At 53.4% G+C, this 19,020-nt stretch overlaps 2 protein-coding genes across 2 annotated transcripts; one reads left to right on the forward strand and one right to left on the reverse strand.

The window, feature by feature from the left end:
- The first annotated feature begins 310 nt into the window (after window positions 1–310).
- Window positions 311–9,602, forward strand: GSK3A (glycogen synthase kinase 3 alpha). Its single transcript, XM_084906820.1, has 11 exons — window positions 311–805; window positions 2,443–2,630; window positions 4,233–4,316; window positions 4,484–4,594; window positions 6,104–6,234; window positions 6,328–6,434; window positions 7,122–7,219; window positions 7,301–7,396; window positions 7,801–7,987; window positions 8,316–8,408; window positions 8,929–9,602. The coding sequence occupies exons 1-11, from the start codon at window positions 523–525 to the stop codon at window positions 9,000–9,002; spliced, it is 1,452 nt and encodes a 483-aa protein (XP_084762946.1). The 5' UTR covers window positions 311–522; the 3' UTR covers window positions 9,003–9,602.
- Window positions 9,603–11,442: 1,840 nt separating this feature from the next.
- On the reverse strand, window positions 11,443–16,850 carry ZNF526 (zinc finger protein 526). Its single transcript, XM_084906819.1, has 2 exons — window positions 16,734–16,850; window positions 11,443–14,536 (listed from the first exon to the last, which is right to left on the reverse strand). Exons 1-2 carry the CDS (start codon window positions 16,822–16,824, stop codon window positions 12,534–12,536), a joined length of 2,094 nt encoding a protein of 697 aa, XP_084762945.1. The 5' UTR covers window positions 16,825–16,850; the 3' UTR covers window positions 11,443–12,533.
- Window positions 16,851–19,020: the final 2,170 nt, after the last annotated feature.

The raw sequence follows: 19,020 nt of genomic DNA on the forward strand, positions 1-19,020 counted from the left end.
CTGCGTGGACTCAATTTCCCAGAGTGCACCTGGCCCCGGTGGGCATATACAGCCAATAGACTCAGGGGATGATTAGACTGTTTCCCTGTGTGCGTCAGGTCATTGACAATAGTGGCTGTGACTACATTTCTGAGACACACTGAGGGGCTCACCGTTGCCTCAGTGGAGTGAGTGTGCGACTCTGACTCAGTGTCCCCGAATACTTGAGGGTCCGCCGTGGACGAAGTCGACTTATTGTCAACAACTCTATTTCCTGACGTGTAGCGCGACTCATCATCCCCGCAGTCTACCCTGAGGCCTTCGCGGACTCCATTTCCCGGCGTGCCACACGGCTTTCTCCAGGCCGAGGGCGGTGACGGCGGCGCAGAGGGGAGGAGGACTGCATATCCCAGCGTGCCCCGCGGCGGGCGCTGGGCCGGAGCCGGAGCCCGAGCGGCGCGGCCTGGAAGAGGCCGGAGGCCGGGAGAGGCGGCGGCAGCCCGGGCAGCCCGAGCCCCGCAGCTTGGGCCTGCGCTCGGCGCCATGAGCGGCGGCGCGCCTTCGGCGGGCGGCCCTGGGGGCTCGGGCCGGGCGCGGACAAGCTCGTTCGCGGAGCCTGGTGGCGGAGGCGGTGGCGGTGGCGGTGGCCCTGGGGGCTCGGCCTCCGGCCCGGGCGGCGGCAGCGGCGGGAAAGTGTCAGTCGGAGCCATGGGTGGGGGCGTGGGGGCCTCGAGTTCCGGGGGTGGCCCCAGCGGCAGCGGCGGAGGAGGCAGCGGCGTCCCCAGTGCGGGCACCAGCTTCCCGCCGCCCGGAGTGAAGCTGGGCCGTGAGTACTCGCGGCGTCCGTGGTGGGTGGAGATCAGGGTTCCTGAAGCCCCTCAATCATCGATCAGGTTCTTCCATCTGCCCAGATAGAGCGCGAGGTCATTGCCACCTAAACCTGGGATCTCAGTTCTCCCCCTCCAAGAGAAAGATTTAGGGGGTTACCATCACTTGGAGTTGAGGATTAGAGTTAGTAACCCTCAAAGAAACTGGGGTCACAGGTTCCTCTTCTTCCAGTACCGAGGTCTTGGGTTCTTGAGGCTTAAAAGCAGGGATCTGACGTTGTCACCCATTAGAGAACAGGATCAGGGGTCATCGTCCCTTACGAATGGGACTCAAGGGTTATTGTTCCCAAAGAATAAGAGGAGGGGGGTCTGAATTTGCTTCCCTTTAGAAGATGGGAATTTGGAGTGCATATTACTTAGAAGCAAGTAACTGTTTCCAAAGATCAGGGCTACAGCTTTCCAAAGCTGGTACCCAGGTCATCTTTCTCTTTAAAGCACAAGGCCTGGTATCACTACCTGTCCATATTATGTATATAGAACTTAAGTCCCAATGGTGAAAATTAATAGTTGCTCTCTCTTAGAAATAAGGAGAGAGAGATTGGGAGCGAGCATACTCTTCAGACCTAGTCATAATTACTGTTTTTCAAAAAACATGGCTTGGTGGGCCTCCTTTCACATAAGTGGAATGGAGGGGGTCATAGTTCCCCATAGATATGGATTTGGGTTATACCCCTTTTATTATTATGAGGTGTGTTATTGGTTCTGGAAAAATAGCTATGTAGGATCACCTCTTCCAAAAGAAGGTGTCAACTGGTCCCTCAAAATGGATTTGACTTATCAGTGACCCCTTTTCTTTGGGGAACCTTTCATCAGTTCCCTGAAGAAAAAGGGGTCACTGTCCCCAAAGAATGCCACCACAATTTGCTGCCATTCAGAGCCTGGACCTGGGAATTAGCTTTCCTATGAAGCACTGAGGTGGGTTAGCCCTCTGATCACAGAGATCAGGTTCACTAGCCTCAATTTAGTGCTTACCTATTAAGGACCACCCACATACAGGAAGGAGTCCAGGATTCTGGATCACACAGATGAGGTCAGGTCAGTGCCTTCTCTAACCTCGAAGTATTTGGATAAGGGCAAATTGCCCCCCAAAAGTGAGTCAGGGCACAAGTAATCATGCCAGGAAGAGTCATTTATTTCTGTCACCAAAAACCAGTGGTGAAGTTTCCAGCTCCACCAGGGAGGACATAGAGGTCACCCTCCCCTGAGCTGTGAGGGAGGTTAGTGCTTTCCTAAAGTAGAAGTACCTCGGGGTTACTGCTTTCTTAAGTGGACGAGTTTAGGCCAGGCCTTCCTAAAGGGACCAGAGGGCAGTGAGCTTGGATGGACTCAGTATCTAGAAGTGTCGGTGTCTGGAGACCAAGAAGACCCAATGGTTTGCTGCTTAACTAGAAGTGGAAATTAGGGGTCAGCAAGAGTTTTAGATGTATCTTCCATCATGGGAGGAGGGACAAGGAAAAAGGAACAGAGAGGCCCCTGAGAGCTTCCTGTGGAGACTGTCCTCCCCTCCACAGCTCCAGGAGAGGGAGGGGGCCAGAGGGGAAAGGTCAGTGGATTTTGTGTCTCCTTTGTTCCCCAGGTGACAGCGGGAAGGTGACCACAGTGGTAGCCACTATCGGCCAAGGCCCGGAGCGCTCCCAGGAGGTGGCTTACACAGACATCAAAGTGATTGGCAATGGCTCATTTGGAGTCGTGTACCAGGCACGGCTGGCAGAGACCAGGGAACTGGTAGCCATCAAGAAGGTTCTCCAGGACAAGAGGTTCAAGGTAGCTTGGTGGGAATGGGGACAAGGAGGTTTAACTGGGCATGACTGGTGAGAGCTCCAGCAAGAGCATTGGCCTTGGCTTCCCACAGGGATCTGAGCACGGGCCAGAGGAGAAGGGAGTGAGTTGTGTGGAAGATGGGAATAGAGGTTCCAGGAAAGCCCAGAGCTGACAGTTTATTGGGCTTTTGCTGTTTGTAAATGCTTATGCAAGCAAGTTCTTGTTTAGTAAAGATTGCGTGGAGGTGTAAGTATTGTTATTCCAATTTTAAGTAAGCAGAAACTAGAAACAGACTCAGATAAGAGAATTGCCAGAAGACAAGACTAGATTCAGATTCCCAAGCTCTCCATCTTAACTTAATCACCAAGTGAAGCTTCTGCTCAGAGCAGAAAGGAAGCAAAGGTCTTGTCTCACTCTGCCCTAGGTACTTGGCAAGTGCAGGGTAGAATTCAGCCTGCCAGTGTTCACCAAACCACATGCGTTGGTGTGGGGCTCTGCCCTCCTGAAGAAGGGGTGTCCATTCAGACAGTGCTGCCCTGTGAGCGAGTGGGTACCAGGAAATGAGAAGGAGATGGAGGAGTGAAGTTGAGGGATACTTGGTGTTGGAAGGATGGCATTTTGGAGGCTGGGCTGATCTGGAAATAGCCTACACTGGGAGGGAAACAGGTCAGGCCCTGGGTCCTAGCAGTGAGTAGTCTCAGGGCCAGGAGGAACTCCAGGGTATTGTTCAGAATGTGATCAGTGTTGAGTCCCAGAACTGAGAAGGATCTGAGGATGGGGAGTTTTGAGGCCCCAGAGGGAAACAGAATAGGGAAGAATGCTGAGACCAGGCCTTCTGGGAAGAGGCTGAGACGGGGTCCTTTTTGGGAAGATGAGAATTGGGAGCTGGAGTCTGGGACACAGGATCCAAGCCAGGGTTCAAGGGCCAAGATACATCCAGGGGAACAATGGGGAGAAGTGGGAACCAGTGTGACTGGATGGCTGCTACTTGTCTGTTGTTGCTTGTGCCATGCAGGGAGGTGGACCTCATGCGGCCATATCATCTGATTTTTTCAAGAGAAGCTGAAAAGCTGGATTTTGATTTTAAATCAAACATTTAAAAAATATATATATATTTTATTGATTTTTCACAGAGAGGGAGAGAGAGGGATAGAGAGTTAGAAACATCAATGAGAGAGAATCATCGATCAGCTGCCTCCTGCACATCCCCTACTGGGGATGTACCCGCAACCAAGGTACATGCCCTTGACCGGAATCGAACCTGGGACCTTTCAGACCGCAGGTCGACGCTCTATCCACTGAGCCAAACTGGTTTCGGCTTAAACACTTAAAAGAGCAATAAGTCGAACATTAAAAAAAAAAAAAATGGGCTGAAGAAAGCACATCTGTGATCTGGGTTTAGCCTAGAGACCTCCAGCTTGTTGTGTGAGGGGGATGGATTGAGGACAGGAGTTAGGGGCTGCCCCAGGGGGTCCTGGGACAAAGGGAGTAGTAACCGCCTAGCTCTGTTGGCGGAATGGGGGAGGAGGGCTGTGGTGAAGGGTGCTAGGGAGGGGAGCAAAGACAGCCGGTGGTTTTCTGAGGTTCTCTCCCTTTGCCTCTAAGAACCGAGAGCTGCAGATTATGCGGAAGCTGGACCACTGCAATATCGTGAGGCTGAGATACTTTTTCTACTCCAGTGGGGAGAAGGTGAGACCTTAGGGGTAGGGGAGTCCTTCACCTTCACTTCACCTATTTTCCTGCCTGCCTTCCTCATGACTGCTAGTCCTTCCCCCATTTCCCCTAAACCTTCCACCCCCTCTTCCTTGCAAGCTCTTTCCTCACAGTGCCTCACACCTTTCCTTTGCTCTTTGCAGAAAGATGAGCTTTACCTAAATCTGGTGCTGGAGTACGTGCCTGAGACAGTGTACCGGGTGGCCCGCCATTTCACCAAGGCCAAGTTGACCATCCCTATCATCTATGTCAAGGTGGGCAGGCAGGCAGGCTTCTGGGGCCCAGGCCCAGGCAGCTAGTGGCCCCAAATCCTCCTACCTTCCGTGGGTTCCCTCATTCTCCAAGCTTATGTTGGTCCTTGGAGGTCTCGTGTTCCCTGCCCTTGTTTCCATACCCCGAGATGGAGCTCGCTAAATACAGGGTAGCCGAACCTGAGACCTGACTGAATCAGGGAGGCAGGCTGACGGGCTGGGGAGGCTGCAAGGTACCTGCTTGGGTCTATCCTGGGAGCCCAGTGACAACGGTGGTATTGGAGGCAGCTCAGAATCAGGTGGTGGTGACAGCAAATACAGAGGGGGCTCACTGGAGTCTGGCAGAGGAGTGGGAAGGTCGCGGGTTGGAGGAAGGTTAGTGTCCACAGAGCCAAGAGAGCAGGCACCCCCATCCATTGTCTCGAGTTCATTCCCCAGTGCCTGGTGCTGAGACCTGGGTGTTCCTGTCCCTTAGTAGGAGTTTGAATGAGTGAGTGGGCCTAGTGATGATGTGGAGAACAAAGGCTAGGCAATGCTGCACTGGGAGGAGGTGGCTGGGTCCAAGTTTACTTGAGGTTGCTTGAGGGCCCCGTTGCTCCCCCTGGTGAGATCTTGCAAGCTCTTTCTTAAGGGGTCTGCTAGTGGTTGGTGCTGTGGGACTTCACCTCCCCGGCAGTGTGGTGACTGTCCTGTGGCTGCCTGTGTGTCAGGCCCAGCAGTGAACAATTTCAGAGGCTCAGTGGACTAAGACCCAGGCCTTGCCTTTGAAGCCTCTCAGAGTAGCAGGGTAGACAAGTGAGAACCATAAAACTACTAGCAGCTGCCTCCCTAGAAGGCACAGGGGATTCTGGAAACACAGAAGGCCCCCAGCCTTGCCTGCTTGGGGCAGGAAGGATCAAAGAAGGCTTCTGGGAGGAGAGCAGGTGCAGGGGGAGAAAGTAGGATCTCTGGCTAAGGGCAGCACAGACAGGAGGAGAACAAGGCCCAGGAAGCAGGCCCAAGCAGTTATTACTTGGCCAAGCCCTGTGAGGCAGTGATGAAAACAAAGATCACTGCTCTCTTGACACTTAGGTGCTAGTCAATGGGACAATGGAAAGAAAACCCCCTGGAGGGGGCTGCTAGTGGGTGGTTTGACTGATGGATAAGGGGAGCTGAGTGCCTGCTCCCAGCCTCTCAGACAAGGCCTTCCTGATGTCTGTGTTATTCATCAGCTTCTGCTGAGGGATGGGATCGAAACGGGAGTTCTCAGTGTGGACCAGAACCAGCACCAGGAGCTGCTGCGAAAGCCCTCTCCTGAGCTTACTGAGTCAGAAACTCCGAGTGGGGCCCAGAAGCCCCTGTTTTAACAAGGCCTCCCAGTGATTCTGATGCACTAAGATTTGAGTACCAAGGGGCCACAGAAGGATTTTCAAGTTGGAGACAGGGCCTGGAATGGCTCTTCTGGCCAGGAGGGTGGAGCAGTGGCATGCTCTGGGGGAGCTGGGCTGGAATTCTGTCCCCTGCCTGTCCCAGGTATACATGTACCAGCTCTTCCGGAGCTTGGCCTACATCCACTCCCAGGGCGTGTGTCACCGTGACATCAAACCCCAAAATCTGCTGGTGGACCCTGACACTGCTGTCCTCAAGCTCTGTGATTTTGGCAGGTAGGCCTGAGCTGGGGTGTGTTAAGTAGCCCAAAGGGTGAGGAAGGACCCCAACCTTTGCCTATGTTTACTCTTGCTCACCTCTTCCCACAGTGCAAAGCAGCTGGTCCGTGGGGAGCCCAATGTCTCCTACATCTGTTCTCGCTACTATCGTGCTCCAGAGCTGATCTTTGGAGCCACTGATTACACCTCATCTATCGGTCAGACTTACGGGAGGCTGGGATGGGGATGGCACTCATGGCAGTTTTTGAGTTTTGTGTATGTGTGCCAGGTTTGGCGATAAAATCTTAATATCCTTTTATGCAGTCCTCACAAATTTAGGAGGGCGATGCTGTCATATGCTCCTTTACAGATGAGCAGTCTCAAGCTTAGAGCGGTGAGGCCACCTGCCCGCTGTCACTCTGCTGGGACTGGACAGGGTTGGGCTTTGAAAGCTGACCCAACTCCAGAGTCCATACTGATGCTGGAACCTCCCAGTTAGCCCTCTCTTCTCATCCAGGGGAGGGGCTGCTGGTGACCTAGGGAGAATCTGAGGTGGGCCATGAGGGTGTGACCTCACAGGCCTCTGTATTCTTCCCAATTGGTGGGGATGACATTGCCACCTTCCAGGCATGAGGAGAGACCATGAGGGTTTGGGAGAGAATGTTCATCAGCTGGTGTGAGGAAATGCCTGGTCCTCAGGTGTGAATTATGTCATAGGGCTCAAGGTACAGACCAGGAAGAAGAGTACAGTGCAGTCAGTCAGGCAGACCTGGAGGCCAGAGTCAGACTCCAGGGTTCCTAAACTGGATGATCTTGAGCAAGGCACTTCCTCTCTGATCATAAGGGGTGGAAGTGTTGGTGAGCAGTGGGCATGGTAGCCCTGACCTCTCCCATTCCCCCTTCAGATGTGTGGTCAGCTGGCTGCGTACTGGCCGAGCTCCTGCTGGGCCAGCCCATCTTCCCTGGGGACAGTGGGGTAGACCAGCTGGTGGAGATCATCAAGGTGAGGAGAGAGTCAGGTGGGCAGAGGTAGGGCTAAGTGATTGGGGTCTTGGCTTAGACTCCTCCCCTCCTTTTCCTACAGGTGCTGGGAACACCAACCCGGGAACAGATCCGAGAGATGAACCCCAACTACACGGAGTTCAAGTTCCCCCAGATTAAAGCTCACCCTTGGACAAAGGTAGGGCATGGCTAGGGGCTCAGATAGCATGGCTGAGGTCCCCATTGGAGGTCAAGTGGTCTGGGATCTGGCTACAGAGTCATGGCATGGGAGAGGGTCAGTAACTTTCATTAGGTTTAAGTTTATGGAATTTCCATTAATCTGAAAGTTGAGAACCCACAGATTCAAGAGTTGCACTTTCCTAGTGGGGAAACAGACTTACAGCAGAGCCCATGCAGTCATGGCGGGCTGCTCACCTGATACAAACAGCTCCCCTCAGTGGCGGTGTCTCAGTTTCCTCATTGGAAAGTGTGTTTGTGAGAGGCGGGCAGTCACATTTGCTGCAGGCGTGGCAGTGAGGTGCAAGAGCATGCAAGTCCCCAGGGACTCACCCTTGTAACTTTTGCCTCTCTCCTTCTCCCCAGGTGTTCAAATCTCGAACCCCACCCGAGGCCATAGCGCTCTGCTCTAGCCTGCTGGAGTACACACCGTCCTCGAGGCTCTCCCCGCTGGAAGCCTGTGCCCACAGCTTCTTTGATGAACTGCGATGTCACGGAATCCAGCTCCCTAACAACCGCTCGCTTCCCCCCCTCTTCAATTTCAGTCCCGGTGGTGAGGGCACAGCCTGGGATCTGGGGAACTGGAGGGGCAGCCAGTGATTGTGGAGAAGAGCTTGGTGTTGAAGACAGGAGTGGGGAGTTGAGGGTGGGTGACAAGGAAGGCCTGGGGCATGGGAGAGGCCCCCACAGTTCAAGGAAACCTAATCCTGATTCCCCCGTGCCCCATGATCGGTGCTAGGCGCTTTACAGTTTTTCCTACAAAGTATTTGATGGCTACACCTGTCTGCAAACACTGGCCTTGCCAAGAGCTGGGTCCCCATTCAGTGCTCTAACTTCAACTGGGTCACCCTCTGACCAGGCATGTCCCTTCCTGTCTCTAGAACTCTCCATCCAACCATCTCTCAACGCCATTCTCATCCCTCCTCACTTGAGGTCCCCGGCGGGCACTGCCACCCTCACCCCATCCACACAAGGTAAGTCGGGGTAGAGCAGCATTTTCAGCTGTGGGGAAGGGGCTGTTATCACAGCCCGAATTTCCTGTAAAAATTACTAACAGCTTGATGGTATAGAAAGCATATTTTACAACATGTGAATGGCCACTTGTGTTGGGTATTATTGCCTTTGTTTGTGTTGAAATGCTAACCGAAAAACCAAAGACATACGTTTGGCCTACACAAACAAACAGTTGAATTTGTTGCGCACATTAAAAAATTGGGGCCGTTTCACGTACAAGTCCAGTTTTCCCATTTCTCCTGAGGAAGAAAATCAGATGTGACCCCTCTGAGGTGGGGCCAGGCTCTCTGGTGAGTCATTCATTGACCAGCCTGGCCCTTTGGCATCTGAGTTTGCAACCGTGAACCTAAAGTGACAGCTCTCAATTTCAAATGTAGCATCTTACATGGATTTCCTGTTTGTGGAGGTTTGGAGGGAGGGCGGGGGAGGAAGAGGGGGTTTGAAAGGCAAAGGCTAACTGGTCTGCTTTCTCCTCTTCAGGTTTAAATGAGGCTCAGACCGGCACAGAATGGCAGTCAACCGAAGCCACAGCTCCCCTCACTAACTCCTCCTGAGGGCCCTGCCAACTACCCTTCCATCTGGGAGCCCCATGTGGGGCTGGGAAAGGAGGGCCATAGCTCCTGCCCTGGCTGGGCCCCTAGACTAGAGGGCAGAGGTAAATGAGTCCCTGTTCCCTCTTCCTGTTTCACCCTCACCAGCCTCACCCCTATGGTGGGCTTTTTAAGAGGATTTCAACTGGTTGTGGGGAGGGAAGAGAAGGAAGGACGGACGGGTTGGGGGCATGAGGAACTCCTATCCCTTGGCCCCCTTCCGTCCCCCCAGACCGCCCCTCTCCACCTCACCCTCCCTTCCTGTGTCCCTTGTAAATAGAACCAGACCAGCCCATCTCCTCTCCTCTTTCCTGGCCCCCGGGTGTAAATAGATTGTTATAATTTTTTTCTTAAAGAAAACGTCGATTCGCACCGTCCAACCTGGCTCCTCCCCCTCCTACAGCTGTGTTCCCCTCCTGTCCTCTGCCCTAAGGTCTCCTCCCTCCTCTCCCCACCCTGGAGGGCTGGGTTAGGGATGGTGGGGGGATCCTGATGTCTTAGTTTCCACAGTAAGGTTTGCCTGTGTACAGACCTCCGTTCAATAAATTATTGGCATGAAACCTGCTTCTGTCTAGCTGTCTTTTTCCATAGAGGCGAGGGAGGTGTCTGGTGGGCTGTCCTGGGACAGGAGGGGGCTGCATCTCAGGTTGGAGATAGGGTAGGGTGAACCCAAACTGGCCCACCTGAGTCAACCTGGCTGAGGGGCCCAACCTTCCTGTGAGGATGAGCTGGTCTGGTTTATATGCTGCAGAGGCCTGGGAGGCCCACATGCTTCCACCCAGGGAGGGAGAGCTGGGATCAGAGAGGTCATGGCCACACTGGTAAGTGGCAGGGTCAAGACTTGAACAAAGCCGAAACCGGTTTGGCTCAGTGGTAGAGCGTTGGTCTGTGGACTGAAAGGTCCCAGGTTCGATTCCGGTCAAGGGCATGTACATTGGTTGTGGGCACATCCCCGGTTGGGGGAGTGCAGGAGGCAGCTGGTCGATGTTTCTCTCTCATCAACGTTTCTAGCTCTCTATTTCTCTCCCCTCCTCTCTGTAAAAAAAATCAATTAAAAAAAAAAAAAAAAAGACTTGAACAAAGCTGTTTCAGCCCTCTGCTGCCTGCTGCTTCAGCGTCTGGAGGACATAAAACTTAGCCTGATATAAACATAAAAAAATTTTGTTGTTAATCTTCACCTGAGAATATTTTTCCATTTATTCTTAAGAGAATAGGAGGGGGAGAGAAAGAAACATTGATTGGTTGCCTCCTGCACATTGGGCTAGAGATCAAACCTGTGGTGCACAGGCTGATGCTCTAACCACGGACCCACACAGACCAGGGCCTGATGCAGACTCAGTGGGCATGCATGGGGGCAGAGGTGCTGTCCCCAAACCCTAGCAGATCCCCAAGCCTTCATTTCCAGGTCTCATACCTGTTGGGAAGTGACACCCTGGGGAAGGTTACGGCAGAGATCCTGGCTTTTATCCTCGCTTAGAAAACATACTGGGGCCAGAGAGAAATGGCACCTCCTCGTCATGGTGTCAGCAGCAGGTGAGGGCAGAGGCTGCAGAGGAAGAAGGGGATCCGGGGAGGAGCCACTGACATGTGCTCCACTGGGGAAGAGCGGTGTTCCAGAGGGAGTTAAGGATGTCTGCAGTGTCTGGGCTTTTGTCTGCTAAGAAGCCCCAGAGGCACCTGTATATTGCCCAATAAAACCCAGAGCCCCCCTGCTCAGAACCATTGGGCATCACCTTTTTTGTATGATGAATACATACATAAAGCATGTGGGCCAGAGGAGAGGAGAGTTGGCCTGGGTGAGGGGACCTGTGTGGTCCGGCTGCTGGGAATACCTTTCGTTACATCTGGTCAGCCATGAGGTCACCGTCCTTCACCCTCCCCCTGTCCTCATGGTCTATGCCCAGCTCTGGCCGTTCTCCCTCCTGGACCATCTTTAGTCTTCCCCAGGGAGCACTAATCCCCCATTAGGACCTAACCCTTCTTGCACTGCTCCAATTTAGCCTAGCTTCAAGGCCTTCCCAGGTCTGGCCCCCCAAAAAACAACTCAATCCTGCTTCACTCTGCCCCATTCCCTGACCTGCCATATATCATGTTTAGAGAGGGAAGAACTGTCACCTTAAGAAACCTTTGAAAAGGCTGGGGATCCTTTCCTGCTCCCAAGACCTTTGATCTTTTGGAAGACTCCCCAAACCCCAACTGCTCTGTGACACTGGCTCACCTTTCCTCCAGTTACAACGAATCCTCCTCTGGCCCCGAGCTCTTGCAAGGGTTTTAGGTCGCAATCATTCAATAGCATGGGTTATGGACATGGGCTGAAGGGCCCGCCTAAGTGCATATCTCAGCAATGCCTTTGTCTGGCTGGGAGACCTTGGGCAAGTCTCTGTCCATTTTCTTTTTCTTTTTTCTATGCGGCACTTCACCAATTTGCATGTCATCCTTACGCAGGGGGCCATGCTAATCTGTGTATCATTCCAATTTTAGTATATGTACTGCTGAAGCAAGCATTCTGCCCATTTTCTCATCTGTACGACAGGGATAATTCTGAGGTCACCTCACAGGCCTGTTGGGATCACAGCACATGTATAGTGGTAACTGGTGCCTGCCTCGGCTAGAAGTCAAAGGGTCGCTGTTACCGTAGCTGTGAATAACTGGGAAGTTTCCAAGTATATTAGAACCCACCCTCCATGCCGTCTGCCTGGAATGTTCTCTTCTGCTAACAGATTCCTACCTCCTTTAGAAAGTCTCTACTGATCTACCACCGAGCTTCGTTCCCTGCTCTGGGACCCACTGTCCCTGTGCACCCCATCACACCCTGAGGAACCTGGGGCCGAGCTCTGTCTGCCCGAGGGGCAGGGCAGAAGCGTGACTTGTCTCTTACCCCAAGCATCGCCCAGCACTCAGGGAGGACTTAGGACACCCAAGCTGATAAAGAATCAACGACACACACTTAGAGAGCAAGGCCATCTGTACTTGTGCATGTTCCCCACACCCGCTAGGCCTCCTGGGCCGAGCCCCGTGTCTGACTCATTCCTGGGCCTCCTGAGCACTGGGGCACCTATAGGTTCCCTTCCATTGTTAAAGGTGAGATTAAGGAAGCCCCGAGAAGTCAGTGCCTTCCTCCACCACGCATGGCTGAGTCCTGGGTGCTGAGAGTCCGGGGAAGCTAGGGCTGGGGGGCAGCAAAGGACCTAACGATGTATGGGGCACATACCTGAGCACATGGCCAGGGCTCAGGAAAGGTTACCTGATGTTTCTGGGTAGCAGGGTGATGCAAAGCACCTTGGCAAACCCTGCTATGTGGGGTGACCTGGGACAGATCGTATCACGTCTCAGAGCTTCAGTTTCCTCTCGGGCAGAGAAAGGTGACAAGAGAAACCTGGCAGGGCTGTCCTGAGGAGCCAGTGGGTAAGATGCCCGGGTGTGGTCCCCTTCCTCTCCAGAGGAGCCCACACACTTGCTGCTGCAACCAAACTCCTATTGCTGCTCTTAGCTGTGTCACACGAAGGCCGTGTCCAATTGCAACAGCCCGCTCGCTTCACTGGCCCCCAGTGCCGCCTGGCACAGCTGTAGCGTGTCCTCAAGTGCCAGCGGCTGGGATGTCTCGATGATGGCGATGGTCTCCCCGAGCTCAGTGCACATGATCGTCTGCTGAGGCTGGGTGGGTGGGGGTGAGGCGGGAGGTGGTGATCTGGGCTGCAGTGTCATCGTCCGTGCTCGAGCATGGACCCGCTGGTGCAGGCGCAGGCCTGCCATGGCACGGAACCAGCGGCCACATGTCCCGCAGCAGTAGGGGCTCTTGTTGTAGAGACCGGTGATGGGGAGGCGGGGTGCTCGAGCGAAGGCCACTGGCCGCAGGTGCAGCCTCCGATGCTGCTGCAGGTTGGAGCTCTGTGTGAAGCGCTTACCGCAGTCCAGGCATTGGTAGGGGCGCACGCCTGTGTGGGTCAATTGGTGGCGGCTGAGATTGGCCAGAGAAGCAAAGGTCTTGCCACAGGAGTGGCACTGGAAGGGCCTCTCGCCCGTGTGCGTCCGCAGGTGGTTGTGCACATGGACCAGCTTCTTGAATCCCTTGCCACAAACCCCGCAGCAGTGTCGCCGCTCAGGGGGCCCGTGGACTGTCCGCCGGTGCCGAGAGAGGCGGGAGGCCGAGGCGAAGGACTTGGAGCACTGTGGGCAGGGAAGCTGGGCAGGCGGGGGAGGGGGCGGTGGCGGGGGCACGGGCTCAGCTGGAGTCAGGGAGGCTCCTGCTGTGAGGGGGGGCACCCCGCTCTTGCCGGCGTGGGTGCGCCTGTGGTAGAGAAACTTGGTCATGTTGCTGAATGTCTTGCCGCAGCGGCAGCGATGCAATGGGTTGGCGGTGTGGGCCCGCCGGTGGGCCACCAAGGTGAGTTCTGTGCTGAAGCCACGGCCACAGTCCACGCAGAGGTAGCGGGCTTCCCCGCGGTGCAGCCGCAGGTGCTGTTCCAACGAAGCTGCTTTCTTGAAGACCTTGAAGCAGGTGGTACACTCGTGTGTGCCGCCAACATGGGCCCGCCCATGAGCCAGCAGCCGGTTTGCTGAGCTGAAGCTGCGTTGGCACTGGCTGCAGCGGAAGGGGTGGGTTGCTGACGCCGGGCCGTGGGATGCACGCCGGTGTTGTCGGCGTGCTGCTGCTGAGGTCCGGTGCTGGGGACAATCTCCACAGTTCTGGGTCTGGGCATCTGTGGACTTGTCGCCCTCTATAGCACTGTCACCAACCTCTGAGGCCAACGCCGCCGCCGCTGCCTCCTCCTCCTCCTCCTCTGTCTCATCATCTTCTTCATCCTCATCTTCCTCTAGCCCATTGCATTCCTCTTTCTCTAGGGAGTCAAAGTGGGTGCCTTGATGCTCCAAGAATTCCTCAGGGGTGGCACAGAGGGTACAGCATTCAGGACACTCATAGGGCTCCATCTTGACTCCAGGTGGAGCAGGAGACTGAGGTGGTGGTGCTGAGGGAGGGGGCGGGGGAGGCGGCAGCACTGGTGGTCCGGCTGCTGCAGTGGAAAGGTGCTGGGCCTTCCGATGAGCCACCCACAGCTCGGGCAAGGGGAACAGCTCCTGGCAGTCGCCACACTGGTACTGGATCTGGCTCGCAGACGCCTGCAGGTGGGAGTCCTGGTGGGCCAGGAGCTCCTCACGGGAGAGGATGAGCTGGCTGCACTCACCACACTGGAAAGGCCCATCCTCAGCACCTGGCACTAGCTCTGGCTCCAGGCCAGTGTCCTGGGTGGTCAGCACCTCCTCCTCTGTGCCAGCGGGCACATGCTCATCCTGGTGGGAGATGACCTCCTCCAGGGTGTTGTAGAGGTTGCCACATTCAGAGCACATGAACTGGTGGTGCTGGAAAAAGAGGGATGAGGCAAGGGCTTCCTCAGGTTTCATATCAGTCACCTCTGTGGCCATCTCCACCGCCCTCGGTGATATCTGGGTCAGCATCTCGGCCATCTCAACCATCTCTGCCATTGTGGGGGAAGCAGTGCCTGGAGAAAGAAGGAAGCCGGTGAGACATCAGGAATCCAAGGGAAGAGGGGATATTTTAGGAGCTCCTTTGTCCATCCTGGCACTCATTAGCTTCACCAAGTTTAGACCCAGTGTTTGTGCCTCAGTCTTTTTTTTTTTTTTTTAATATATTTTTATTGATTTTTTTACAGAGAGGAAGGGAGAGAGATAGAGAGCCAGAAACGTCGATGAGAGAGAAACATCGACCAGCCGCCTCTTGCACACCCCCCACCGGGGGTGTGCCCGCAGCCAACAGTACATGCCCTTGGCCGGAATCGAACCCGGGACCTTTCAGTCCGCAGACCGATGCTCTACCACTGAGCCAAACCGGTTTCAGCTGTGCCTCAGTCTTTAATGAGCCTGTGACTCTGAAGCTAACACATGTCCCGTGGCGGCCAGACATCTGCTGGAGAGACAGCCCTCCTCAGTCTGGCCTCTGATGCTGCCCTCCTTACCCAGAGGGACAGTTGCACCCTTTCTGAGAGCACATGTCTGTTTGGGCCTCTCGGCCTTGCCTGTGCAGTTTCCTCTCTGTGCAGCGCCTTTCCTCCTTCCACATGGAGACAGAGATGCAGCAAAGAGGTTAAGGGCCGAGGCCCTGGAGCCATACTGCCCTTGGCTTGAATCTGAGCTCCACCACATACTTCCTCTCTCGGGGACTGTCTTCTCACTTGTGAAATGGGGCTAAAAGTAGTACTGACCACAAAGTCTCTGGTACTTAATAAAGGTGGGACGGAACCACTGGTTTTACCCAGAAATATTTCTGGACCCTAGGTCTTTGATGCTGCTATTCCTTCTACCAAGTAAGTTCTCTCCTCTTCTAGTCTAGCAAACTCCTCCCCAGCATTTCCTTTGTGAAGCTTTTACCAATGGCCATTCTCTGCTCCTCAGAGTTCCTATGGTATTTAGTGACACCTCTATTATTATAGCAATTATCATGAAGTCTCTGTGTTCCTCACTGAGCTTGTAGACAGGACAAGTCTGATTCACTATAGAGACTGTTGTCACCAACTAAAGCACTGACCAGGGACGGGGATTTTAACTATTAAACTTTTATCTATGTGCTCCATCTCCCCGTCTAAATGTGTGGACTCAATTCATATATCAATAGGTCATTTCATACAGCAGGGGCCCAGGGTCTCTCCAGCAAATGATATCCCCCCAGTCCCAACCCCCCAAGTATAAGAGCTAATTTTCCAAATTCAATTTCTATCTTCTCTATCTCTTCAACACATCAATGCCAGGGGGCAGTTTACAGCCTGACACATAAACATTGCTCCTATTAAGTTCCCTGAGGGCAGCGATTTTAGTCTGTTCATCACTGATCTATTTCCAATGCCAAGGACAATGCTTAGCACACCTTAGACACTGAGTAGATATTTAGTGAATGAATAATCCTCTTTCCAGGAAGTGAGGCCCAGCGCACATTCCGCCTCCCCACCAGACTACTCTCCTATTAGACCTCCACAAAACCAGCCCAGCACAGGACCCTGCTTTCAGTTGGTGCCCAATAAATGCTCCTTGAGTAAATAATCCACCAAAAGCCCAGGAGTACACTGTCCTTAACTTCCTCACTAAGTTTTTAGTTGCCAGGGCCTGAGAATTTAATTTTTTCTTGTTTACAGCCCCATTCTAAACGGAGAACTCCTCCAGGAGGAGGTCCAGTGCCTGGTGAAAAGTTTATGCAAAGAAGTACCCAGTAAAGGTCTTTCTAGAAGGTAGCCTGAAAGACCTAACATTTGGATTTCCCTCGTTTACATTCCCCACCCCCCTTCCCAATAATGGATTGTAAACTATTGGGGGGAGGAAGGGGGTTTTCTATACAGTGGACCAATTAAGTCCTTTCAGGAAAGAACCCACCAGGGGCCTGAAAATTCAATTTTCCCGCTGCACAGCTACACATCCCTTTTCTCTGACCAGACTCTGCAGCCAAAGAGCTCCCTGCAAAGTGTCTGGGAACGCAGAGCTCAAGTGTAGGGTCCGGCACAGTGCCGGAGTCAATCAATGCTCCAAGGCACATAGGAAGGAGCGCTCTCCTTCCACTCCGCGCCGCTCCCGCCACAGCGCAGGCCCCAAAGCTCTATGACCTCCGGCGTCCCCTTCGTCTCCCTCCATCCTCTCCGCTGGCCCAGCGCTCTCTTCGCCCGCCCGCCCGCCCCGCGGCGCGGTGACCCTCACCCGTCTCTCTCGCCTCCTGCAGACCCCGCCGCTCTTGACACAGACCCCCGGCTCCGGGCGAACGGCACCCCTCACCATCCACACCTCCCATTGGGCGGCGCCCTTCCCCGCGGCGGCCAATCAGAGCCGGCAGCGTAGGGCACGCGCCCGGGAGCCTGCGTGTTGGAGCTCAGGCGGGGCTCGGCGAGTGTCTCCACGCACACACGACCCTGCCCTGTGGGCTGGGCTGGGGCTCGGAGAGGCGCCTGCGCAGTTCTCCTCGGCTGGCTGCGTTGGTGCAGTCTGCTGGGAGAGACAAGTGCGCATGATTGAAGTGAGGGCCCATGGAGCGGACTGGGCGGCGTGATATATATTAGGGAGAGGGATAGAGAGCTAGAAACATCCATCAGCTGCCCCCTGCACACCCCCTACTGGGGATGTGCCCGCAATCAAGGTACATGCCCTTGACTGGAATCGAACCTGGGACCCTTCAGTCCCAAAGCCAACGCTCTATCCACTGAGCCAAACCAGGCGTGAGACCTTGACAGAAGTGTCATAGCTGAAAAGATTAAGCATCTCTGGGAACACAGCTTTGGAGCCAGACACGCTTGCAGGATTTCTCTCTGGACCTCACCTTTACGCCTGTGTAAAATGAGTCCTATCCAAGGTTATTGAGGGAACTGGATGAAATCAAACACATAAACTGGCTGGTGTGGCTTAATGGTTGAGTGTAGACCTACGAACCAAGGGGGTCACAGTTCGATTCCCGATTAGGGCACATGCCTGGGTTGCAGGCTCTCATCGATGTTTCTATCTCTCCCCTCTCCCTTCTTCTCTCAAATAAATAACATATTTTGACCCTGGCTGGATAACTCAGTTGGTTAGAGCATCATCCTGATATCCGAAGGTTGCGAGTTTGATCCCTAGTAAGAAGCAACCAATGAAAGCATAAATAAATGGAACAACAAAATCGAGGTCTCTTTCTCTCTCATTAAAAAAAAAAAAAAAAAAGGTACTCACTTCGGTAGCACATATATTAAAATTGGAATGATGGAATGATACAGAGGAGATTAGCAATGGCCCCCGCACAAGGATGACATGCAAATTCATGAAGCATTCCATATTTTTAAGGCATGGCCTTGTTTTCCTGGATTGATTAGATCAGTGTTTCCCAACCTTCTCTCATGATGAGAATCACCTGGTGGAGTTGTTAAAACACAGATTCCTGAATCCCAACTAAGAAGTGCTAAACTAGGATTTTTGGGAACATATAGGTAAAATTGTATACTTAACTAGTGCTCTAAGACAGATGTTATATACAGAGCACTAAGTTAGGTATGCAATTTACCTATATGTTCTCAAAAATCCTAGTTTAGCACTTCTTAGTTGGGATTCAGGAATCTGTGTTTTAACAACTCCACCAGGTTATTCTCATCATGAGAGAAGGTTGGGAAACACTGGATTAGATGACTCTATGTTTTTGACTAATTAAAGCATAATTTTCATTTTATAAGCTTAAAAAATAAAAATAAATAAAAACCTTTCAGTACAGGGCCTGATACACCGTGGCTGCTCACTATAACCCATTCAACATGGACGTACTCCTTCCCAATTTGCTTTCCCTTCCTTCCCACTCTTCGGTTGGTTTAATGACATCCACTTATTGGGCACTAATGTCCCACCCAGGACGGGTTTCAACAGATTACAACTGCCATCAGAAAGAGGAAGGGACTCTTTCGAGATCACTCCTGCAGCCCAAGCAAAGCCAGTGCTGGCTGAGCCAGTGCCTGGAAGGACCTAGGTCTCCGCTTCCCAAGGGGAGATAATTATGGGGTGGAAACCTGACTTAAGGCAGGTGTGGCTTATGATCTTGAGTGACCTAAGTGTGGGGGCGGGGCGGGGGCAAGCAGCCTGCAAGCCAACTCTTTTGATAAGAGACTTGCTCTCCCCAGAGAGAAACTCATAGGTGCAGGTTACAGAGGGGATATTGGGAGATCCTGTGACCTTGGAGGGCAGATGCTAGAAGGGGTTATAAGAAGCAGCGGGGTTCGTGGTGGGTGGATGCAGACAGGAGGTGCACAGTTGGGATGTAGGGGCCTATTGCAATCAGGAAGTATTGGTTTTTAGCATGAGAAGGAGTCCTTGTCTTGATCAGGGAAAGGAACTTATAGATGGGTATTGGGGCTTCTGTTGGATGTTGAGGGATTCGTTTGCAGGTTCCTGGTTGGCATTAGAAGTAAGGGGGAGTTTAAAGGGGGAGAGTCCCAAGTCTTGATCATAAGGGCCTGGGCACTGCTCAGACAGGAAG

Source organism: Pipistrellus hanaki (genome assembly GCF_964339955.1).
Source record: "Pipistrellus hanaki genome assembly, chromosome: 15".
Lineage (NCBI taxonomy): Eukaryota > Metazoa > Chordata > Mammalia > Chiroptera > Vespertilionidae > Pipistrellus > Pipistrellus hanaki.